Raw genomic sequence first — 25,693 nt, forward strand, 5'->3', positions numbered from 1 at the left:
GGCTAGAGATTGTCTGCAAAAAAAGATCAATACAACAATAACATCAACAAAAGCCCAGAGAAATACTACAAGAGATATCTCAGAATGTGTCAAAATTAAATTGCATTTTCTGTTATCAGCTTCATAGCCTGTGGCTTTGGAGCTTCTAATACTCACCCTTTTAAGATGAGCTCCTAGCAATTAGAATACAGCCATGACAAAGCCAAAATATTCTCTTGAGACTACTGCACTCCAGTTTTTAACCATGGGGTGTGTATGTGTTTGATACAAAAGGCAAATAGCACTGAAACACTTCATCTTATCACAGAAAAATGAATTTATGACATTGAACTCACCAACATGGAAAGCCATATTTATCTTAAAGCATCTATTGACCCTTGAGTATGAGATAATTATTTAAGATGAATAGAAACCAACCTCTGTTGGTGGTTGTGGGTTTGTTTTGTCTCTTAAATCACTGACTTTTGTCATCTGTAAGATTTTACAGAATGAAATTCTTAGGCCATTCAGTGGGGGATCTCATCTAGTTGAAAAGGTAAAACAAATCCGATTGAGACTTTATGATCAAATACTTGAATGAATAAGTTAAAAGATGGTGTGAACTAGAAAAGAAATGGGGATTTTGTTAGGATCCTGCCAAATGTAGGGTGTCTGGATGGCTCAGTTAAGCATCTGACTCTTGATTTCAGCTCAGATCATGATCTCACAGTTTGTGAGATCGTGCCCCGTGTTGACCTTTGCACTGACAGTGTGGAGCCTGCTTGGGATTCTCTCTCTCTCCTTCCCTCTCTGTCCCTCCTCTGATCGTTTGTGCACAAGTGCCTGCTCTCTCTCACTCAAAATAAATAAATAAAAATTTTTAAAAAATCCTGCCAAATGCTTTTGTAGCCATTTTTTTCTGTCTGTTCAGGAATCAAGAAGGGAAGCATCATAAAAAATATATGGAAGAAATTATGGTGAAGAAAGTCTTATGAGAAAGTGAAAACTCATATTTTTTATTAGTACATTGTGTTTCAAGGTTGCCTAGTGTATAAAGTTTTCATGTGGAAAACAAAAACTCAGTGACTTGAGAAGAGATGATTCTTTAATTACTTAGTGTACTCAGTGTAAATAGTTGATCTAGATTTTTCAGGACCCAAACTGAATTATGTATAAATTAAGTATATGATTGCCAAATAATCCCTTCAGTTGGATCTTCATAGAGAGATTCTACATATAGAGATTATCCTGTTGTATTATTTGTGAAAAATGATATTTTGTAAGTTTCTTTGCCAAGCAATACCTCTGGGTGCCATGGTGTTTTACAATATGCAAATGTGTGCTAAGGTGCAATCAGGACTGATATTCTTTGTAAGCAATGACTTATCAATTAATAAGACTGGCCCAATATTTTGCAACTTTGTTGAGATAAACTCCCTCGGCATAAGATTGTGTACCCTAATGAATTGTGGGATTTTCCAAAAGAGAGTAAATACTTATATTTTATTAGGAATTCGTTATGGTAGAAAACCTTTGCTGAGTTCACATTTGAGGGAAGAAAAGCATCATCTTGAGTATTATACTTTCATCTGCTCACTTTAGTAATTGGCTAGACGTGAAGGCCTGAGGTATTGTTTTCATGACATGGTTTTCCAATTGGTCTTTTTCTTTTCAGGTTCCCGAGGGAAAAGTAGTAGTTCTTAATTTCCGATTCATAGATCTTGAGAGTGACAACCTGTGCCGCTATGACTTTGTGGATGTGTACAACGGTCACGCCAATGGCCAGCGTATTGGGCGCTTCTGTGGCACGTTCCGGCCTGGAGCCCTTGTGTCCAGTAGTAACAAGATGATGGTGCAGATGATTTCTGACGCCAACACAGCTGGGAATGGCTTCATGGCCATGTTCTCTGCTGCCGAACCAAATGAAAGAGGTATCGTTTCCACATAATGCTAATAACAGCAATAATGATGGCTCACAGTTACTGGATGCTTACTGTGTGTTAGGCTGTGTTCTGGGCACCTTAAATGTGTTCACTCCTTTAATCTAAAATTTAAGACCAGTTCTTCTCAAAAATAGCTGGAAAATGCCACTAAACCACTAGGAAACCATTCAAAAAAGTCTCTTTTTCTTAAAGCCCATGTGATTCTTATTAAAATTCAAATACAGAAACTTATGGAGTAAAAATGTGAAGCTTACATATGTATATGCACATACAGATACAGATACGTACCCCTTAACTCCTTTATAGTCCCCTCTTAGAGCCATGGTGGTGGTCCCATACCTTTGTGTATGCACTTATACATATGTACTTCTGCAATAGCTTCTTAAAAATGTAAGTGGGGCCATACATTCATAGTGTTTCACAGCTTTTTTTTTCTTTCACTGAGAACTATGTGTGGGGGAATTTTCATGTCAGTACATATGAGCACCCAAGGGTAGAAACCTCTACCCTTAAAAGATCATTGTAGTGGGGTGCCTGAGTGGCTCAGTCAGTTAAGGGTCTGACATTGGCTCAGGTCATAAATTCATGGTTCATGAGTTTAAGCCCCACATCAGGCCCTCTGCTGTTGGCACAGAGCCCACTTCAGATCCTCTGTCCCCCTCTCTCTCTGCCCCTCTCCTACTCACGCTTGCGCGCTCTCTCTCTCTCTCTCTCTCAAAAATAAGTAAATATTTGTATATGTATAAAGAAAGATAACTGCAGTGGGCAAGATTTGTTAAATTTGGAGCCTTTAGCTTGAAGTCATTCCCTAATCTGTTCTTGCTTTGAGCTATCGTGCAACATTACTGGTCTGAGAGGTCAGAGGACAGAATCTGGGGCTGACAGAGCAGCCAGAATGTTTGGAAGGAAATCATGGCTGGAAGCTACAGAGGAATTGACGCACAAAGTATACATATAAAATCTACCTAAATCTTTGGCTTGCAGCCAAACTCTACATGTGCAGAGGAGAATCCAGTTGGCCTGGCACAAAAGCATCAGCTGAAACATGAAAGTGAACAGAGATTACAGCTGTTGCCTGCTGCCAGGGAGACCGACTTTGAGCTTGAGTCTAGGCAAGTGCTAGAACAAAAGTCATTTTTCATAGAAACACAACAGAATCTAGAATCTCTAATATCTAATATCTCATCATATCCAATATCTAGTCATCTGATAAAACCAGAAAAGTGTGTCTAGAGTCCAGTAAAAAGAAGTCAGTAAAAACCAATCCTAAGATAACTCAGATGTTACAGTTGGCAGACAAGCACTTTAAAGTAGCTATTATAAATATGTCTAAGGACATAAAATCTAAGGACTTAAAGGGAAATACATGTGTAATAAGTAACAGACTGAAAATTTCAGAAGAGAAGCTAATCTATAAAAAAGAATAAAAGTAATTCTAGAACTGCAAGATAGAGTCTGAAATTTAAAAATTTACCTGGTGGGCTCATGAGCAGATTGGGGATGGTAGAAGAGTCAGTGGATTTGAATAGAAATGACCTAGTCTGAAGAACCAGGAGAAAAAAAGATTAAAGGTAAAAAGCCTCAGAGACCATTGAGGCAATATCAAGTGATCTAATGTGTAATTTGTGTCCCAGAAGAGAGTGATAATAGTGCAGGAAAAATGTCTGAAGAAATAATGGTTTGAAGCTACCCAGATTTAGTGAAGAACATTAATTTATAGGGCCAAGAAGATCAACAAACCCCAAACAGGACCGAAAAAAAAAAAAGCCATACTGAGGAACATTAAAATTATAGAAATCTAAGTAAAAAGAGAAATTTTCATGGCACCTGGGTGGCTCAGTCAGTTAAGCATCCGACTTGATCTTGCATTTGAGCCCCACGATAGGCTCTGTGCTGACAGCTCATAGCCTGGAGCCTACCTCGGATTCTGTGTCTCCCTCTCTCTCTGCCCCTCCCTCTATCACACTCCGTCTCTCTCAGGGAAAAATAAAAAATAAAAAAAATAAAAGATTTAAATGCTGCAACCTCTAGGGGAAAATTTTTAGTAGTTTCTTCTGAAGCTAAACATCTACATCTACATCTACTCTTGGACTAGGAATTGCTCTCCTGGGTATTTGTGCGAGCAAAATGAAAACACATGTCCACAAAGAGATTTCTACAAAAATGTTCACAGAAGGTCCATTCACAATAGCCCAAACTGGAAACACCCAAATGAATATCAGTGGAGAAGAGGTAAACAAACTGAGGTATTTCCATATGCTGGAATATTACTCAGCGGAGTGAAGAAACAAACTGCCAACTCACACAGCAACATGAATGCCTCCCCCTATAAGCAGGGGAAGCCAGACACAGAAGAATACACAATACACTATTCCTTTTATATGAAGGTCCAGAGTAAAACTACGGTGGAATTTTTCAGATAAGTGGTGTGGAGAGGCAGCAGACTGACTGGGGAGGGATACAGAAGTTTGGTAGGAAATAGATTCTGTATCATCCTAGTAGTTTGGCTTTCAGGGGCAGATCAATTTTTCAAATTAGTACAGCTAAGATTTATGCATTTCATTGTACATGAATTTATCTCCCTGAAATCTGTCAATCATCATCATCATCATCATCATCATCAGGTGGTGGGGATTGCACATTAGTATTAATAAAAAGAATAGTAGAATGATAATAATTGTTGAAATTGGGTGATGGATACATAGAAGCTCATTATGTTATTCTGTTTACTTTGTTTATGCTTGAAATTTTCCATGAGTAAAAGTTTTATAAATTATCCAACCTCAATTTTTATAACACATTTTCTTAGAGATGCCTTTTAAGAATTATTATCTTCTGTGTCAAAAAAATATTTAAAGTATATTAGTTCCCTTAGTTTGAATTCAGTTTTTCTCTGTTAGTTAAATTCAAGTAAAATTAAATTTAGAACTTGGTGTTAAAATATCTTTCTAAAATTATTTCTCTTGACTTATCAGTCCATGTGCATAAAGATGTCTGAAATGATGTTTCTCAAATATTAATTGTGGTTAGTTTTAGGTGGTTGGATTTGGGGTAATTTTTTATTTTTTTGATGCTTTTCTGTATTGCTGAAAATTTATAAACCCGTATTATTTTTACAAACAAAAATTATTCCTAAAAATATTAAAGATGTATAGCATATAAAGTTTTCTGGTAGTGGGAGTTTTATATGCCAACTAATTCAAATTTTGTCCATGCACCTGGGTTTTAATCCTATTAATAAATACCTCTGCCTTGAGGGTTCTTAAAATCTGTGTAATTTGTTGAGCCTGCATGATTTCTGAATGAGTTCTTGGCCAAAGATTTTGTCTTTACTTGTCCAAAAAAATGAAAGAAAGAAAAGAAGCGATAGCTCTCACTCTACTCCTATGTTCTCTTGTGCTGATGTGATATGTCAAGTAACAGAGATCATTCAGCATGTGTGTGGAGGGCAGGGAGATGTATGTGGAGACCATTTCTTAAGAAAAAATTTAAGAGCTTCTCTCATTGCCTTTATTTACTGTACTATCATCAATTTTCCAAATTCCCAATCTCCTTATAGTTGCATTGCCATGACCTATATCAGGATATAAACTTGGATTTTTTTTTCATACTTAATAACTTTAGGGGATCAGTATTGTGGAGGACGCCTTGAAAGACCTTCTGGCTCTTTTAAAACCCCCAACTGGCCTGACCGTGATTACCCTGCAGGAGTCACTTGTGTGTGGCATATTGTAGCCCCAAAGAATCAGGTAAGCTTCCCTGAAAATCTGAAGAAAGCATGCACATGTGAATTGCCTAGATGGTATGAGGGGCCCATCTTTCAAGAGCTTAGCATGCAGGGTGAGGAAGGCCCTGCTGGGCACAGGTATCTCTTCATAAAAGACCCAGATTAAAATTGCTTTTGCTAAGTCATGTATTTAATTATATAAATTATAGAAATACAATTTTTAAATTTCAATGTAAATAGTAAGCAAATCCCTGTGAGATTGTTTAACCCTGTGGAAAATGTTATAAGCAGCAGTGACTAAATACGGGAGGGTTAGAATCCCCAAGTACATGTACACATTTCAGGTTGCCATTTGTTCACACGCTAAATGCACCTGACAGCTTCACTGGGACAAAGCCAATGCAAGCACACCACATCTTCCCCTCAGAGAACAAGTCTGAAAGCTAATCTGCTCTGTGGATTTTTTTTGGTTGTTGTTTAACATAAAATTTGTTCAGGTTCCCCACAAATAACTTTATGCAATCCTCTAAAACAATCAAGAGAGAAGTTCTTAGTTTTCCAGTGCTTATTAGTTTGTGGTTATATGAAATTTTATCTTTTCTGGGAACCACTTTTAGATATTAATTACAGGAGAAAACTTAGCATGGGAGTAGACCAAGTCTACTTTGTGGATGTTGGAAAACAAAGAATTATTATTGTTACAAACACTACAGACTTTAATCACACACTAGATGGTGATCATTATGGTACTGTTAAAAAAAACTCTTCTAAACTGATCTTTTGAAGGGCGCCTGGGTGGCTCAGTCGGTTAAGGGTCCTACTTTGGCTCAGGTCACGATCTCATGGTTTGTGGGTTTGAGCCCCATGTTGGGCTCTGTTCTGACAGCTCAGAGCCCGGAGCCTGTTTTGGATCCTGTGTCTCCCTCTCTCTCTGCTCCTCCGCCCCCCTTTCTCTCTCTCCCTCTCTCTCTTTCAAAAATAAATAATAAAACATTAAAAAAAATAAAAAATAAACTCATCTTTTGTATCACTTACACAGATACTATTTGCCATATATTCATTTTTTAATGTTAAATTATTCAGGCAAACGTACCATGCAGATTGGTGATTTGAACTCACACACACACTTTGAGCGTAATCCCCAAACCCAGTTTTATTTTTAAGAATAAAAATCTGGTCATTTACTTATTGATGAAAGATTTATAAACTTATTTAACTTTTTATAGCTTAAAGTAACATTTAAAAATCACATTTCTCAACATTTAAGCAGTATGTAATTCTTGAGATGGTTTTGGTCACTTTTCTTTCTGTGACATTTGTAAATATATTGGTTTAAATAATTTCAACTTAATTATACTTGCAGATTACAATTCAGCATATTTTTTCTATTATCTCTTTATTTAAATTTAAACTTGGGTTTCATTTTATTAATGTGATTTTTTTTTTTTTTCAACGTTTTTTATTTATTTTTGGGACAGAGAGAGACAGAGCATGAACGGGGGAGGGGCAGAGAGAGAGGGAGACACAGAATCGGAAACAGGCTCCAGGCTCCGAGCCATCAGCCCAGAGCCTGACGCGGGGCTCGAACTCACGGACCGCGAGATCGTGACCTGGCTGAAGTCGGACGCTTAACCGACTGCGCCACCCAGGCGCCCCTATTAATGTGATTTTTTACTTTAGCCAATTGAGTTTTTAATCATTGTTGTAATGTCTGAAATCACTGGAAGCGCTGTCAGAGAAGAATAAACTGGGAAAATTAAATCCTGAGTAATTTCTGTGCCAATCTCTGGGCATTTTCTTCCAATAAAGACTTAACCTTCATTTTTTATCATAGTTTCCCCCTCTATTCTCCTACTTATTTACTTACTTTTTAATCTTCTCTCTAAAAGCTGTTACATGACTAAGTAGAGAAAGGTCAGCCAATTTTTTAATAATCTGGAAAACATTTTATTACCAACTGGTGAGAAGTTATTGGACCCAGAGAGGAAGTATTTTAATACGATTTAAAGCACTGCTAAATATGAATAAGCTATTATTCACCCTTAACTGGTGCTGACTTTTTAAAGGTGGGTAAATATGTAGATATGTGACAATTATCTTCAAAGCCAAAATTTACCTTTGATCCCTCCGTGATGCTGTTGCTATTATCATATTCATCTAGGTTACTGCGTGTGAGTCTTCTTTAGCTAATATCTAGGGCCTGTCCTAACAGGAATTAATGCCCATTATCTTCCCGAAGCAGCAGGGAGGGTTACCTGCCCACCTGCTGCCCAGCAAAAGTGGAGATCAGCTGTCTGGGTGCCGTGGGTATTTATGAGCCCAGTGAGATTTCCTTTGATTCATATGTTGGAGGTGCTCTGGAAAAATCTGCTTGTGAGGGGAATGATTGCCTGTTAAATCAAAACTTCCTATTGACTTGAATAACTTGGACACTATTATTGGTACTTATGCAAAAAAAGTTAAGAAATAGTTAAGAAGTCTAACACTGACTTGGTATATGAGTGCTTTTATGCAACCTCTTCAAAAATCAACTACATCACCAAGTAGGCTGTGCTCAACTCAGTAGGCACACTTTTCAGACATACTTCAAGAAGACATCACAGTCAGTCCCCACTTCCTGAATCTCTGGTCCTAAAGAATTTGACTCCTTTGCATGTGATAGGAATGTTGTTCTCTTTCCCTTGTAAGGGGAACAACTCCATCCACCACCCAAATGCATACACTTACACCACACCCCAGCATACGCTAACATAGGGGAACATCTCCGAGAAGAATGAAGTTGGCATAGGTTCTGCTTCCCACTCTAACACATATCCAGTTATGGTCTTAATGTAGGTTGCTAGGGTTGTGTGGTGTTCCCATACTTTTGTAGCTGTAGGTGAACAGGTCTCCTAAATTTAAGATCTTAACTAGGGTTGAGATGACCTTTTGGAATGATTAAAAATTAAAGGAAAGTAATACCACAGTTTTGTAAACTACAGAAGAAATATGAAAACCATAAGAAATGAATAATTCAAACAGAAGGAATATTTTCTTGACAAAGGAAAATCATGATATCCTACGGATCTGGGGAGAGGAAGATTTCTGGGTGAGATTATTCCTCAAAGCTATCTTGACATTTCTAATGTTGTGCTTTCTCTAAAGCTTATAGAATTAAAATTTGAGAAGTTTGATGTCGAGCGTGATAACTACTGCCGATACGATTTTGTGGCTGTGTTTAATGGTGGGGAAGTCAACGACGCTAAGAGAATTGGAAAGTATTGTGGTGATAGTCCACCCGCGTAAGTAGCACCTGTTTTATTTCATTAATATTTTAGTAGCTCTAAACTTCTTTCTTATTAAACTGCCCAATTATATTTTATTTTCTGGAAGATTCTATGCTGTTGTTGTTTTGTTCACAAATTCTTGGGTTTGTTCCATGGCAGTAGAGTCCCATACAGCCCCAGCACAAAAAATAGCCAACCCAGAGAGTAAGGAGGCATTAATGAGTGTAGCGAGGCCTCAGCGGCCAAACAGATAACAGATGCAGAGTTGGTGATGCCCCAGAGCCAGATACTAGCCAGATACCTGGATACGTCACTGCCCTGCAAAGGTGAGCTCAAGCATCAGAGTGGAAGGGGGAAATTCTGAGAAAAAAGCAGGGGGCTGAAATTTGGGGATCCAGATACGGAAACCTGGATGCTCATGATGACCCAGGTGGTTTTACCTGATCAGAGACTTGTCCTGGACCTCTTGTGGCTTTGTACCTCTTCCTCACCGTGTTGCTCAAATGTTTGCTGGGTAAGCCTGAAAGGCACTGTGTATTTATCAGCAAACATTTATGGAGCTTAGAGCTCTGCTACTTACTAGCTGTGTGACATCGAGCCAGTTGCTTAATTCCTCTTAGTTCCCTATTCTGTATTGGTGCAACACATGTATTTTGGTGCAAGATATTTCACCCTTTCACATATAATACTGGAGAAAGCCTCAGTTGAAATTAATATAGCTTAGGGCCTCTGGCTGGCTCAGTCAGTAGAGCTTCCAACTCTTGATCTTGGGATGTAAGTTCGAGCCTCATGTTGGGTGTTGAGATTACTTTTAAAAAAATAAAATCTTAAGGAAAAAAAAGACGTTACTACAGTTTGCTGTCAAAGTCACCATTATGTCAATTTTTAAATACCCTTTTCTACTCTGTTGCTTAAACATAATTCGATTATACGCATCACCTGATTTTACATGCATGTCTATGATTCCCCCAGACACATTTAAGTTAAAACAAGGTATTTTTCATTTTAAATTCATTTTTTCAATTTAAATTCATTTATATTGTTTGATAATATTAAGAATTGTTAATACATACAAATTGGCTAAAATTTGAACATTACTATACCCAAACTTGACTCTGCAGCCAAATGTGTTAGAGAAAGGCCCATTTCTAAGCTCTTAGCAAAGGTGTTCCTTCTGTATTTTTTTCCTGTTGCTGCTGTAACACATTACCACCAACTGAGTGGCTTAAAACAATACATGTATTCTCTTACAATTCTGGAGGTCAGAAGTCTGAAATCCCTTGCACTGAGCTAAAATTAAGCTGTCAGCAGGGCTGTTTCCTTCTGGAAGCTCTGAGGGGAGAATCAGTTTCTATGCCTATTTCAGCTTCAAGAGCTGCTGCATTTCTTGGCTGTGGTTCCTCCTCCATCTTCAAAGCACATCACTCCTGTCTGTCCTTCTGTCATCGTATTGCCTTCTCCTCTCCTGGAGTCAAACCTCTCTCTTCTAAGGATACCTGTGGTTACATTTAGGGCCCAAGTAGACAATTCAGGATACTCTTTTCCTTCTCAAGATCCTGAACTTGATCACACCTGCAATGTCCCTTCGCACATAAGGTAACATATTCACATGTTCAAGGGATTCGGATGCGGACATCTTGGGGTGCCATTATCAGCCTACTGCACCCTCCTTTATTCCAAGCCAGTCTTTTCATCTGTATCCTCCATCTGACCTCCTTTTCTCCCTTGAAATTCCCCTCTACCTAGTAGCCCTGTTTTTTTCTCCATCATCTCCATCTTTAGCCTCTGCCTTTATTATTTGTTTCCCATAGCCAAAAATTTAAGTTCTCCTGAATTAAGGGGAAGAAAAGTAACCCTTTCTTGACCCCCTATCCTGCTGTAGCTTTTTCTACCATGTCTCTCTTTGTCTTTATATCCAAGTATTTAAAAAAAAAATTTCAAATTCCATTTCCTAGCGATATGGAAAATAAGATAGCCTTTAAAATCCTACCACAACAAATACCAAACAGTGTTCCTAAGTTAAAAAAAAATTTTTTAAGCATTGCTCAGTTGGTAAAAAAAAAAAAAAAAAAAAAAAAAAGAGAAATCATCAGAGGGCAAAAATGTTGAAAAGCCCAACAGTGCTTGGGTGGCTCAGTCGGTTAAGTGTCCCAGCTCTTGATTTCAGCTCAGGTCATGATGTCACAGTTTGTGGGATCAAGCCCCTTGTCAGGCTCTGTGCTGACAGTGTAGAACCTGCTTGGGATTCTCTCTCCCTCTCTGCCCCTCCCCACATGTGCGCATACTTGCTTTCTCTCTTTCTCTCTCTAAAAATAAATAAACATGGAAAAACTATTAGCAAGTCATATCTAACAATGTATAGAAAATGCTGTTTGACCAGGAATTCAAGATTGGTTTGAACTTAGAAAAGCTATTAATATAATTTAGTTACCAGATTAAAGTATGATTTTTAGATTTATATTTTTATTTGTTGGAAACAATTTATTCAAGAATATATTTTCTTAAATAGCTTGAATAAAAGTTTATTAATATTATTTTAATAGCAACAGAAATACAAAATACTCAAGAATAAATCTAATAATTGTGTGCAAGCCCTGAAAAGAGAAAATTATAAAACCTTACTAAAAGGTATTTAAAAAAACCTCAGTAAATAGAGCTGTATACTGTTCTCGTGAATAGGAAAAATCAATGTCATTTAAAAATAACAAAATTGGTTTTTCATTAAACCTGATAGCCTGATTCTGAAATGTTCATGGAATTGCAAGGGAGTTGGGGATGGGGGCAAAACTAAGATGGTTCTGAAGAAGAACTTGGCAGGGGGATTTGCCTTACATGATGGAGCCATATCAGAAAGCTGTTGTATTTAAGACAATATGGTTTTAACAGAGATTGACAAATGGACTAATGAAAACACCAAAGAGAGGCCAGACACATCCACACATGTCTGCACATGGGGCACATCGCAGAGAGCCACAGGTCAGCTGGTAAAAAATGGCCTCATTGAAAAATGAGGCAGGAACAATTTGTTTTCATATGGGAAAAATGAATGACACACACATACACACAGAACCACAACTACAGATGCACTGGAACCTTAAATGAGAATTTCTGCCCGTTAAAATACACCTTAAAGAGGGAAAAGAGAAGGCACAAAACAGAAACAGGTATTTGTAACATATTTGACAAAGACCCCTAGGTCCAGAATATATCAAGAAATTCTAAAAATTATTTAAGGAAAGACAACAGGAAAAAAAAATGGGCAAGAGACATGACAAGACATTCCCAAAGGAAGAAAGCTGCACAGTGACTAAATCTTTATAAAAAGTGTAAATTGGTACAACAACTTTGGAAATCAGCTTGGCATTATCTAGTAAAGTTGAAGATGGGCATGTATCCTGTGACTTAGCAGAGAATATGTACACTACCCTCCTGGGGTGCCCACTAACGTTACTTTTGCCCATGTGTACCACAAGACATACACAAGAGTATTCTTAGCGATATTGTTTGTAATGGGGGGGGGGGGCAGAGGAAATAGCCTAATATTTATCAACAAGAGAATAGTTCACACTATGCAGCAGTGAAAACAGTGGATGAATCTCGCAGTTATAATGCTGAGTGTGAAAAAAAATAACAGAAAAATGCACACCATACCCTTTCATTTATATGAAGTTTATAAATTTTTTTTTAATGTTTATTTTTGAGAGAGACAGAGACAGAATGCAAGTGGGTTGGGGCAGAGAGAGAGGGAGGCACAGAATCCGAAGCAGGCTCCAGGCTCCAGGCTCCGAGCTGTCAGCACAGAGCCCAACGCGGGGCTCGAACTCACGGGTTGTGAGATCATGACCTGAGCCGAAGTCGGACACTCAACCGACTGAGCCACCCAGGCACCCCAATTTATATGAAGTTTAAAAGCATGCTTAGTGATGCATATTTATTGGTAAATCTGTTGGTAAAGAAAAGGAGAAACATAGAATCCAGCATAGTGATAGCCTCCATGCAGGTGGGGAGGGGGTCACAAAGTGGGGGCTCCTTGCTTCTGAGGAGTTTGTCTGGAGTAGCTTGACAGCCAGTCCTCCAACTAACACTTTTACCAGAGGAATATTTTTTTCATAGAGTACTTCTGGGATGGGGCAGTGCAGAAAATGAGAAAACCTATTTGGGGGACTTCTCCCCTGTTAAAAGTCTGAAGAGAAGGAGGAGTGCTGTGGTTGGTGAGATCACTTCATCATCCCTGTGTCGGGTTCAGTGCAGTATCAACACCATTGAATTCAGTTCAGAAACACTCATTAAGCCTCAGCCATGTGGTGGGCACTGTGTTAGGTAGCTGGAATACAACAATAAATAAAAAACAAAGATAATTGGTAGGAGGGATGAAACGAGGCGGATAGTTAAAATGGCAAAGGAATATGCCAGGTACGTTTCTGACAAGGAGTCCTTTGGTCCAATCAGCACAAGTGGTGGGGTCAGGAGAAGCTTTTTGAAGGAGATTGTGCCTCTTGAAGCTTAGTCTTGAAGGAAGAGTTGGCATTGGTCATAAGCAGAAGGGAGGACAGACTCATTCCAAGTAGAAGACACTCCATCAATAGAGATAACACAGGGGAGGCATATGCTATTCTGGAGCCCAAACCTTGAGTTGGAGCCTAGAGAGGCAGGAGCACTGAACTGGGTTCCACATCTTACAGACAGGGGAGCCTTTCAAATACATTTAGTCAGGAAATGGCGGGACCAGTGCCTTAGAATCCCCATCCTTGACATGAGCAGAGAGTCTGGTTAGAAGGCTGTGGCAGGAGATCCAGGTAAAGTCAAGGAGGTGGGGAAGGATGAGGAGATGAGGAAGGATGGTAGAGATGGAGAGGAGGATGTGGATCAAGAAATATTTAGGCAAGATTGGCAGGACATGGCGGTTGACTAGCTGTAGTGGTTGAAGACGACGACGACTATGGGATGACAAAGCAGAGACAGTGAACGCAGCCAGCTTTGTAAGACCAAAGAGCATCTTCCATCCCTTCCCAGGATCTGCCAGTATGGAATGAATCCAAGGAAGAGTTCCTCTTGCCTTTCTAGTGGTTTGTTACATTAATTTGTGGATGCACACGTAGCCCTCAGAACGTTTATGGCACTGTGATTCTGTCACATTCATGCTAGAGCTCAGCAGCAGCATAACAAAAATGTCTGTTACTACAATACTCTTCCTTGAGAAAATTTAATTTCCAATTTGATGCTCCCAAGATTAGTTCATAGAAAAGACATTAGATGATCACTATAATTATAATATCATGCCCAGAAGGCTGACCTGATGAGGTCTTAAGGTTTCCTTTGCTGCATATAATAAGTGCTTTTTGTAATTTTATCATGTAAACAAGTTTAACATATTTTTTTTGTAATTGTGGCTGGGAATTGTTTCATGCATATTGTTTATATTTATTGAATGGAATATGTTTTCAAAAGCAAGACAGAATGTTTCTGATAAAGGCTTGATTCTCAGAAGCATTATTTAAATGATCTCGGTCACTCTTGTGACCAGAATGCTAAATGTAGGTCACGAAGCTCAGTTTTGGCTTCATCCCATCCCTTGGCTCAGAAGGTAATTAATAGCCTTCAGGACAGAAAAGATCCTGCAGTTTTTCTAACTGGTTTGGTCAAGTACAGATCTACCTCCTCACCCCCAACCATCCCCACTCAAAGTAGCTGACAGGTGGGAAGAAAAATTAAGTTGCCCCATTATTTGCTGTTCATGATGCCTACAAAGTGGTTTGGCTGGGGCACCTGGGTGGCTCAGTCGGTTGCGCGTCTGACTTCGGCTCAGGTCATGATGCCACGGTTCGTGGGTTAGAGCCCCACGTTGGGCTCTGTGCTGACAGCTCAGAGCCTGGAGCCTGCTTCAGATTCTGTGTCTCCCTCTCTCTCTGCCCCTCCCCTGCTCATACCCTGTCTCTCTCTGTCTCTCAAAAATAAATAAATGTAAAAAAAAAAAAACCATTTTCAAAGTGGTTTGGCTGAGAAGATGCCTCAAAAAAGAGTTTAGTCAAACCACTAATTAACTCAATTAAATAACTTGTTTCGTTTTTCCCACTTCTGAATTAAATAGTCTTGAAATAGAATTAGCCAAACAGCATTTTTTAACCATTGCTTAAATAATAATAGAGAAGGCTCAAATGAAACTATTTTATATGATAGTTATTCCCTAAGACTTAGGAGTGCTTTTGAGCCTCAGTTATTATCGCCACTAAATCTTTAGTACCAGCTAACCAGCAAGTCCCTAAAATAGCTTTCAAATTAAGAGTTCTTTAATGATGTCATTCATAACCACCAAAGCAATCACTTTCTCTTTCAACTTCGCAGCCTTCTGCTATTGAGATTATAAAACAGAAACATTTCCATTTCAGGCCTGCCTGAGAGCTCTCATTAAAAATGAAATGGAAGTCACGTTAAACCCTGCGTGGCTTTCTTATCCCCTGGTGACCAGCCCACCAAAATGATCCCTCTGGCTGTGTCTTCACAGTGCATGGGAATTCATTTATGACATTTCTCCATCTGACTCTCTATGGCCAGCATCCCTAGCTCCCCAGGCCAGCTCAAATCCAGAGTCTTAATGAAAAGAAGCTGTGTGGTTCCCAAGTCAGGCCAGACTCTAAGGTGCTTGTGAAGAACCAGCCACAGTTTCAGTGTTTACACTGGTCTCAATGTCTAGCACAGTCTCTTTGGTCACCTGGTCCTACGTTCAAATTCTGACTCCCCTACATGCTAGCTGTAGGGCCTTGGGTAAATTACTTGAACTCTCTGAACTTCACTTGCCTATTCTGTTAGAAAGTGAGTAACAGTGCCGATCTGAACACTCGTAAATGTTAGCTATTTAGCATTAATTCTGAGCACATTGAGACTTTCACCTTTTGAAGTATCTTAACTTTTACTTTTAAACATGTAGTGATCTATTGTCAAATGGAAAGCTAGGATTCTACAATTCAGAGAGGTGCCACTTAAAAAAAATTTTTAATGTTTTTCTTCTTTTAGGCCAATTGTATCTGAGGGAAATGAACTTCTCATTCAGTTTTTATCAGACTTAAGTTTAACTGCAGATGGATTTATTGGTCACTACAAATTCAGGCCGAAAAAATTGCCTACAACTACAGTACCACCTGTTACCACCACATTCCCTGTAACTACGGGTAAGTTTTTCTGTTTTGATGTTTGTGCACACACCTCAGGAGTATAAGAAAAATTCTTTTGAAGTAGAAAAAAAAAATTAAAACAAAGATACTTGAAACTAAACTAAGTTAAATAAAATGAAAACTTATCTAAAAGAATAATATAACTCCATTAATGAAAAAGTGTAAGGTGTAAGAAGTTTATAAGCTAATAATTTTTAAGAGTCATGTAAGAAAATTATGACCACTTAAAAATTACTAGGAACCCTATTATAGGCACAGATCATTATAAACCCAGTTTTTCTTTTCTGGTACCTCTAAAGTTATGGCTTTTTTTTTTTATTACATAGAATTGTAGTATTTAAAATTAAAGTTCTAGGGCCTTGATACCTGCCTGTTTTCACATCTGCCAGTTTTTTGGTTTGGGTTTTATTGTGTATGTGTATGTTGTTGTTTTTCTCGCTTCACTCTAAACTGTGTTATACAAAATACTTCTTTTTTTTTTCCCAAACTGGGGTAAGTTGGTATTATAGAAGCCAATTGGGAAACTGGTCTGGAGCATAACCTAAGAAATGGAGAGACAAGAGTGTATCCCTATACTAAGTCTCCATTCACTGAGATTTCAGGCCTCAGATCTCAAAATCTAAATCTGAGAGAAAGAAAAAAGTGGGAATGAAGGATCTGAAGTTAAGATACAAAATAGTTTGAAATGAGCCCAGCTTTTATAGCCCGCCATTCTCTGCTTGCACCCCTGGTAGGGCTGACCTGAGTATAGGCACTTGTAGAAGAGCTGATTTTTCTGAGTGCTCCCCAAGTATGCCACCTTGTGGCCTAGACATGTACTGCTATATTACAGCAGTGTTTCTCATTTCTTCAGCTCATCTCAGTGGAACCTGGTGTCCTTATTCTTTCCATTGAATTATCTGGCAGCACCGTGCTGCTAGTGGCTCCCTAGATTTTATCTCCAGTCCTAAACCTCTGAAATTGCCAACCTGGATTTATAATGATCTCCTAGGGTTTTGTTGACTGCTAAGCATTTAAATTAAAACCTATCAAACTCAACTTGTTTTTATTACACTATTTTGTGCATCAAATCTGCTTCTCCGCCTGTTTTCCCAAGCAGGGTCCACAGCATCAGTAGCCAAACTCTTAAGTCATCTTTGAGTTCCTCTATCTTACCTCCCCACTGCATGCCTCCCACCACACACACAAAGCAGACCATGTCTCCCACCTGAATTCATTGTCTACACCTGTGCTATCCAATAGGGTAGCCACTATTGAACCCTTGAAATGTGGCTAGTGATACTGAGGAATTAAATTTTAATTTAATGATTTTTAAGAAGCCTCATGTGGCAAGTGGCTACCATATCGGGCAGCCCAGGAGCCAGACTCCTTCATGACATATATAAGACCCTTCATGAACTCTTTGTACCTAGCTTCTCTTTCTAGTTCCATCTTTAGGCCCTACCACCTCTCTCCTTATGCTTCTAAGTATTTTGGTATTTTATCCTAAGTGTGGGGGCAACTGTTGATGGATTTAAACAAAGTTCAGGATCAGATTCCCACTTCATGAAGATAGCTCTGGCCAGTTGTGAGGTGAATGGATAGTAGGGTCAAGACAATCAGGTTCTCGTGGTTGTCCAGGTGAACTGTGCTGTGACAGAAATACACAGAGTCCAGAAATTCTGACTGTTGTGCAAGCGAGGGGCGTTGGAAGATATTAACAGGTCTTTAATTGGTGATTATTGGTACTAGACAGATCAGGGAGGTGTGAATCATGCCTCTCAAGTCTCTGGTTTGCACAATTCAGGGGAAGGTGTGACCTTTCACTGAAGCAGAGAAAGGGGTTTAGGGGTAGAATCATAAGTTAAGCTGTGGCGTGTTGGGTCTGACGTGTCTGTGAGACACTCAAGTGGAGTAATCATGTCCAATTCGATCTATGGCCTCTAGAAGAGATTTCAGCAAGAGATTTAAATTTGAGAATCATCAACATACATGTGGTTGACACTGTGATCCAAAATGAGATCACCTAGGGAGAGGTTAGAAGTGAAAGGATAAGGGCTGCTGGAATTCAGTCTCTAGAAACCTCAACTTTTTAAAAAGAAGGATATACTGGCAAAAGAGACTGAAAAGATAGGAGCTGGAACAAGAGGCATCTACACTGGATGTTAGGATGTGTGAACTTGAAAGCTTGGTGATGAAAGACTAACGGGAGAACGTGTGAACCTGGGACTGGGTGATGGAGACAGAGCCGAGGGAAAGTCTGGGAAGGATGGAGCCGTGGCACTGGGAGGAGGGAACACCCACCGAGATGGTCGCAGGTGCACTTGAAGAGGAAGGCTGAGGACCAGATGCCATGCCAGGAGTGCAGGTAGAGAGCAGACCGGGAGGTGACAAGGGTCAGGGTGCTCTAGTGATGACTTAAAGGCAGGAGAGCAGGGATCTACTGAAGGAGGAGAAGGAGCAGGGTGGGACTGCCACTCAGCTTCCAGATTGACATTCTGGGATTTAGAAGAGCTGGTTTCCAGTGTCCACTGAAAGGATGCTCTTTCATCAGAGAGGGAGAAACACTAGCACCACTACTTTTTGACTCCAGTAATTAGGTAAATTTAGGTCCCCAACTTCTGGAGCAGTGTTCCCTCTAAATGTTTTCTGAACTCTTTGCCTTAAAAAAAAAGTATAGGGGCGCCTGGGTGGCGCAGTCGGTTAAGCGTCCGACTTCAGCCAGGTCACGATCTCGCGGTCTGTGAGTTCGAGCCCCGCGTCAGGCTCTGGACTGATGGCTCGGAGCCTGGAGCCTGTTTCCGATTCTGTGTCTCCCTCTCTCTCTGCCCCTCCCCCGTTCATGCTCTGTCTCTCTCTGTCCCAAAAATAAATAAAAAACGTTGAAAAAAAAAAATTTAAAAAAAAAAAAAGTATACACATACACACACATGCTATTCTATGTATTTTAACATTAAATTGTACATATTTTAATACTGTGATCCACTTGAGATCCTTTTTGGAGTTAAGTATGGGTACAAAGTAAGAGTAAATCAATAATAAATTCAGAGAAGAGTTCACAGAAACATATTAGAAGGGCAGTGTTACAGCTGCAAATTCTTGCCCAACAAGTACAATTCTGTTATAGCTGTTTTGTTTAGTTCTTCCTAGCATATTGCCACATATAAGTGAATAATTAGCAAATATTTTGGAAACATTTTTATTGATAATAATGGGAATTAAATATTTTCATTTTGGTAACCCACAGTTTCTCCACCTTGGCAATATTTACATTTTGGGCCAGATAATTCTTTGCTGTTGGGGGCTGCCCTGTTTATTGTAGGATATTTAACAGCATCCCTTGTATCTCCCACTAGATGCCAGTAGCAGCCCCTAGTTGTGACAAAAAATATTTCTAGACATTGCAAAACATCACCCAAGGGGAGGAATCACCTTTGCTGGAGAACTACTCTGTGTATCTACTTTTATTTTTAAATTAGTCTACTTCCCAGTTCTTAAATGCTTATAGGCAATGGCAGACTCAAAATAGATGTATAGTGATGGATTGCAGCTCATTACAGGTATAATACACTTTACACAGTTTCTAAAACCTTGTACTACCCACATTTGGGCAGGTGCCTATTTTAAAGGCACCAAGAAAACTCCCTCCATCCTCAGGGGGAGCACCATTGGATTCCTTTTGTAAAGTGAAGAATTAACCTACATTTTCTGAGTTCATATTTTTTGCACTGGGTTTTTCTAAGCAGGGTGCAAGGAAGCTATATCTATTTTTGGTTAGTGTTATGTATAAAGAAGGAAGAAAAGAGGGCAAAATGTGGGTTATCTTTGATCTCTGGTTCCAAATTCAGCAGAGAGTATTGAGTTACCCTGAGGAAATGAGAACAGTAGTTAGTACCATAAAGAATTTCTTTTGAATGTAATTACTCCATTGCAATGATGGATTGATGGCTCAGGGAAATAAATAGGAATTTTAAGTAGATTCAGGTCTAAACACCAATGGCAATTGAATTCATTTTCCTGAATCTTAATGTCTTTCTTCTTTGAATTAAGGTTTAAAACCCACCGTGGCCCTGTGTCAACAAAAGTGTAGACGGACGGGGACTCTGGAGAGCAATTATTGTTCCAGTAACTTTGGTAAGAAATAAAATCGGGCCTTTTCTCTTTAATCAGAAACTTGAGACTGCATGCTTAGTCTCAAAGGAATTGCCCTGAATGTGATGGTAAAGGGTTAGTTACACTCCCCATTCACCCACGAAAATGTTTTCCTGTTCACTAAGGTATAGTTGGCTAGTGTTGTTCAAAGTGTTAGATTTCACAACTGAGAAAAATATGTATACAGAAAATATGCTTTTTTTCACATAAACTTAATAATTTGACTCTTGGAATAGGATACTGCTACTCTGTGTATTCTGGCTGGCTCAGTATTCCTGAAAAACCCTGTATACTTTTTTTCCTCACATATTTTTCATGGAATATTTTTTCACACATCCGTAATTCCACTTAAGTAAATTAGAAACATATCCAGGCTGGCCTTTCTCAGAAGAAATTCACGTATTTCCTCTGAGTGTCCTTCCAGAGTACTAAATTGAAACTTGGGAATCTGAAATCTATTTGGAAATGCTTACAAATTGGAACTGAGGAGGTATTATCTAATGACTTAGAATTTCTCAGAGCTTTTTCCAATTGTAAAAACCACTTAAGAGCAAGAGATACCAAATTTAATTATGTTGGTTATTTTTTAAAGGAACATTTAAGAAAAGTCTTATCAGGAAAAGGAAGTTGCTAAAGCCTAAATAGGTTACACCCACAACAGAGTCTCCCAAAAGAGGCTTGCTTTTTCTGTGCCTTTTAAATGGTAACTGTCTACAGTCCAGACAAACTGTTCTAATTGAGGGTGTGAAGGCACTGAAGAATCTAGGGCCCTAGATCTTACTGGAGTTTGCATGCTGCAATTCAAATAACAGGCATGAAAATGAAAACAAATTGCTGTCACATCCAGGTTAGTCTTCGGTGGGAGGTGCTTAAGGAAATCTCCCCCTCTATATCCTTTGGAGCCACCAGATTTCACTTGGCTATAGATTTAACAATTATCACCAGGAATCAAAGTAAGGCATAATAAGAATTCTGAACTTTGCACACTACATGAGCAGCAGCTTCTCACTTTATCCTGAGAACATGTCAGCCAAGTCCAAACTTTGATTTGTTCCATTGTGACTCTCTTCTGTGGCAAAATGACCAACTACTCACACCAGTGGCCCATTGGTTCTCAGCCTGCATTGCTAACACTCCCCAAGGAGCAGTTTTGGCACAATAACTGGGGGGGGGGGGGGGGCGGTGCTACTGGTTTTTCTGCAGAGGGACAGGGCTCATAAAACAGTCTCTCAGTGCCAAGTCCTACACCACATGGAATTGTCACCCACAAAATGCCAAAATCATGCCTTTGAGAAACAGCATCTTTCCTTCTGTGCCTCCAGAGTGAGACTCTTTCCTCTTATATCACCGTGGAATAAAGAGTGAGTTACATAATGAAAAGCAACTGAATTTTGTTAGGTGTTTTTGTTTATAAGCAAGAAAATGTTTTGTTATACCTCAGCTGTATACTTTGATTTGTTAAATGAAATAAACAAGGTGGATAAGAAAGAATATGAAAGACCCAGAAACAGATACTGATAATTAGAGATGGGGACCCATGGGATGAACCAAAGTTCAAGGAGAGAGGACAGTTGAAGAGAGGGGTGAGGGGAAAGACACAGAAAGGTAGGCACTCAACCACACAGACACAAAGACCCAGATCTTTGTAGCTCAAACCCCTACCATGCAACTGCTTAGTACGGTATTACCTCTAAAGATTCAAAGTCTTAATTGAGTATTCATAGGTAAAGGTTCATAAGCCTATGCCTTATTTGGTAAATGATCCCCATGTTGGATAAAACAGTGCAGAGAGCCCCTCTCAGCAGCAGAGTGCATTGCAGCAGGTAATTAGGTTTCTCTCCTAGGCATCAACACCTAACAACCTGGCTAACATTCCAGCTCCATGGCCTCTTTTCTTCAACCTGAATTTTGGTGACACATGTGCAGAATCACATCGATAGCTCTATTAGGGCTTTCTCTTGAACATTAAAATGTTTCCTATCTGAAGCTTAGAAGAACGTAAAATTATTTTCAGTTCTGCTTACATTTTTGCTTTCACTGTCATAATATATCTAAATGTTTCCTTCTGCAGTACTGGCTGGCACTGTTATCACAACTGTCACCCGAGGTGGAAGTTTGCATGCCACAGTCTCGATCATCAACATCTATAAAGAGGGAAATCTGGCAATTCAGCAGGCTGGCAAGAACATGAGTGCCAAGGTCATCGTGGTCTGCAAGCAGTGCCCTCTCCTCAGAAGAGGTAAGGAGGAAAACATTAGTCTTTCTTTAGGGAAGCTCAGGGACAGAGAAGGAAACGAGAGAGAGTCTGAGCAAGTCGTGGATCTTCCCCTGCCATGACTGGGGAAGTAAAATCAAGGCTAATGTGTTGTCCACTTCTGGTGTAGAAGGAAGGCCTTAGGAGTCCGGCAGAATTGGGCTCTAAGCCCAGTTCTTGTAACATGTGACAGAAGATGAGATAGTGGAAATGATGAATGAGTCCAAGAAGCATTTGAGGTTGGATCAATAGGGAACAGACACAGAAGGAGCGGTTCAGGGGAAAGAGATTTTCAATTATTGCACTTAAGGTGCTAATACTATGTTTAGAGGAAAATATCCATCAAGGAACAAGAAATTCAGAGCTGAAGTTCAGAAGAGAGAGGTATATATGGGCTAGAATTAAAGATTTGGGAATCATTTGCAGATATAGGTTCATTAAATCCACACATGGAAATGAGTTTAAGGGAAATTATGGAAAAAGGAAAGTTAAAAAATGAAAAAAGTCCGGGGCGCCTGGGTGGCTCAGTTGGTTGAGCATCTGACTTTGGCTCATGTCCTGCATCGGGCTCTGGGCTGACAGCTCAGAGCCTGGAGACTGCTTAAGATTCTGTGTCTCCCTCTGCCCCTCCCCGCTCATGCTCAGTCTCTCTCTCTCTCTCTCTCTCTCTCTCAAAATAAATAAACATTAAAAAAAATTTTTTTTAATGGAAAAAGTCCAGAGCCAGAGGCAAGGAGCAAATGATTTTTTTTTAACGAGTTCTTTAACTTATAAAAGTAATGAATGTTCTATGTTTTTTTTTTAAAGTTTAGGTAAATAGAGAAGGATATAAAATAAAAAGTGAAGCCCTTTCCCTTTTCCCAGAGGTACCATGAAAAGTTCCCTCTAGAAAGTTTCTGTCTACAGAAAGCATGCAAGTACACACTTAGACAAATGAAGTCATGCTATACCTGTTCGACTACCACTCCCCCCCCCCCCCCACCTCATGATCTATAGACACCTTTCCATAAACAGCACATATAGATAGATCTCTCTCTTTGGAATGGTAATCATGTCTGGTATCCACTGTGTGGTATACCAAGATTTCTGTCTCCAATCTTAGCTGATGTGTTTCCTCAATCTTGTTACAAACCTCCCCCACAACTAAACCAAACCAATCCCTTCCCCCCCATACACACACACAATAGAAATGAAGAGAGAATATCCACTTTAACAATTCAGGTTGTTCAGAAAAGTCTGGAGGCTCACGGCTTCACATGGATCCTTCAGAGGGAATCGCAAAGGCTCTGTAAAAGATTAACACTTCTTCCCAGAACTGCAGGAACATCAGATAATGTACATGTAGACACTTACCGTAAGGTCTCATAATGATGCTAACAGTCTGGCCTTGAGGTGGCATCCACCTGCCCAGCCCTCCAAGCCTTCACAGGCTCAAGACCACTATGAGGACAATGTTAGCCCACAAAGGAAGATTATGCAAGAGAAAAAGGACACACGTATTTCTCTTAAGACATACAGGCGAAGAGGGAGAATAAAGGAGGCGGTAATACACTCTGCCTTTATGACATTTTTTCTCAGGCAGTATAAATCTTCAGAGTTGAATCCAACATACCTCAGCTTAGGGCCCAGTCTAGACCTAACTTAGCCAGATACACTGTAATACAAAAAACCGTATAACGGATAGAAGTACTTCTTAGTACCTATTTGTTGTAAGGAACTATAAGAATGCAAAGAAATATATGATGCAACTATGCCTTCAGGAAACTTACATAGTACAAATACTTGAGATATTGAAAAAAGCTCAAGTCGACAACAGGAACATAAGACCGTGGATCATTAGTTGCCAAATGCTTGGGAAATCTAGAGTCTTTATGGGATAATGACAGGCCATCTGAGGATGGCATGTCAGGGAGCACCGAGGCCCCTTGAGGAAGGACAGCCTTTCACATGAACACAGCGCATATTCAGTAAATACCTCAGACCCACAGCCCTGCAGAGCAGGACATGGCTGGGCCTCATCATTCCCTTCCATCTTTCTAGTGTTGGCAGAGCTGGAACACGTTCCTTACTGGAGTTTAGATTTTTTTTTCTGAGAGGCTTATACCTGATTTTATCCTAGATAGAACAAATGTATAATTAATTATACCATTTGCAGATCATTTTATCTAGATGTAAGTTATAGTCTAAATTGTATCGAAACGGTACACATAGAGAAAAAAATTATATATATATATATATATATATATATATATATATATATATATACATATTTTTTTTTTTTTTAGGTCTAAACTACATTATTATGGGCCAAGTGGGTGAAGATGGGCGAGGCAAAATCATGCCAAACAGCTTTATCATGATGTTCAAGACCAAGAATCAGAAGCTCCTGGATGCCTTGAAAAATAAGCAATGTTAACAGTGAACTGTGTCAGTTTAAGCTGCATTCTGTCATTGCCTTTGAAAGATCTGTATTTTTCTCAGTAGAACAAAAATCTTATATTAAACATTGAGCATTCAGAAAGATTTATTCTTCACATGATGTAGGTCTGAGACCTCCGATATCACAGATGGAAGTTCTTTGCCTGCACAGAGAGGAGCAGATACACGATTGAAAACCTGCAGACTTAGCACGGTGATAGGAAACTGAATGTATTGAGCGTTGACAGTTTGGAAGCAGTTTATTTATACATCTCTGTAAAAGGATATTTTAGAAATGAGTTGTGTGAAGATGTAAAAAAGAGATTTTATAAGTGCAATATTTATAGTGATATTTGTTTTACCTTCAAGCATTTGCTCTGAGGTGTTATATTCTTCTCTTGCATTTTTTAAATCAATGCTTAATAAAATATTTTAAATGATTCTATCACAGCCATTAAAGTTGTTTTTATAGAATATTCCTTGCTTTTTACATAATCAGTTTGGTATCAATTCACACTTTGCTGAAAGAGCATTCTAAGAACTTCAGGGACAAGATGGATAATGTAAGTGGACTATAATTCTCTGTAGAACCAGACAGTGTTAGAATGGTGTCCCTCAGGAATCCAGTGCAACTCCTTCATTTTGTAACAGAAAATTGAAGCTCAGGTATATTTGGTGACTTGTCTAGAGCACACATCTTCCAAGAGAAAGAGCTGGCAACCAAGCTTAGGAGTCCTGACTCCAACCCAGTGCCCTCACTGCTCTAGAAGAGGCCCTCTCTACCCCAGAGGAACACCCTCTTATTC

At 39.2% G+C, this 25,693-nt stretch overlaps 1 protein-coding gene across 1 annotated transcript in view; it reads left to right on the forward strand.

The window, feature by feature from the left end:
- Positions 1 to 25,332, forward strand: part of PCOLCE2 (procollagen C-endopeptidase enhancer 2) — a 61,703-nt gene extending 36,371 nt beyond the window's left edge. Inside the window, exons 3-9 of the mRNA XM_019438605.2 lie at positions 1,655 to 1,910; positions 5,547 to 5,671; positions 8,794 to 8,930; positions 15,927 to 16,081; positions 20,114 to 20,197; positions 22,287 to 22,454; positions 24,755 to 25,332. Coding sequence (XP_019294150.1) covers positions 1,655 to 1,910; positions 5,547 to 5,671; positions 8,794 to 8,930; positions 15,927 to 16,081; positions 20,114 to 20,197; positions 22,287 to 22,454; positions 24,755 to 24,885 — 1,056 coding nt within the window. The 3' untranslated portion in view covers positions 24,886 to 25,332. The remainder of the gene's footprint in view (positions 1 to 1,654; positions 1,911 to 5,546; positions 5,672 to 8,793; positions 8,931 to 15,926; positions 16,082 to 20,113; positions 20,198 to 22,286; positions 22,455 to 24,754) is intronic.
- Positions 25,333 to 25,693: the final 361 nt, after the last annotated feature.

This window comes from Panthera pardus, unplaced genomic scaffold (genome assembly GCF_024362965.1).
Source record: "Panthera pardus isolate Hobbes unplaced genomic scaffold, ASM2436296v1 HiC_scaffold_16, whole genome shotgun sequence".
In the NCBI taxonomy this organism is placed as follows: domain Eukaryota; kingdom Metazoa; phylum Chordata; class Mammalia; order Carnivora; family Felidae; genus Panthera; species Panthera pardus.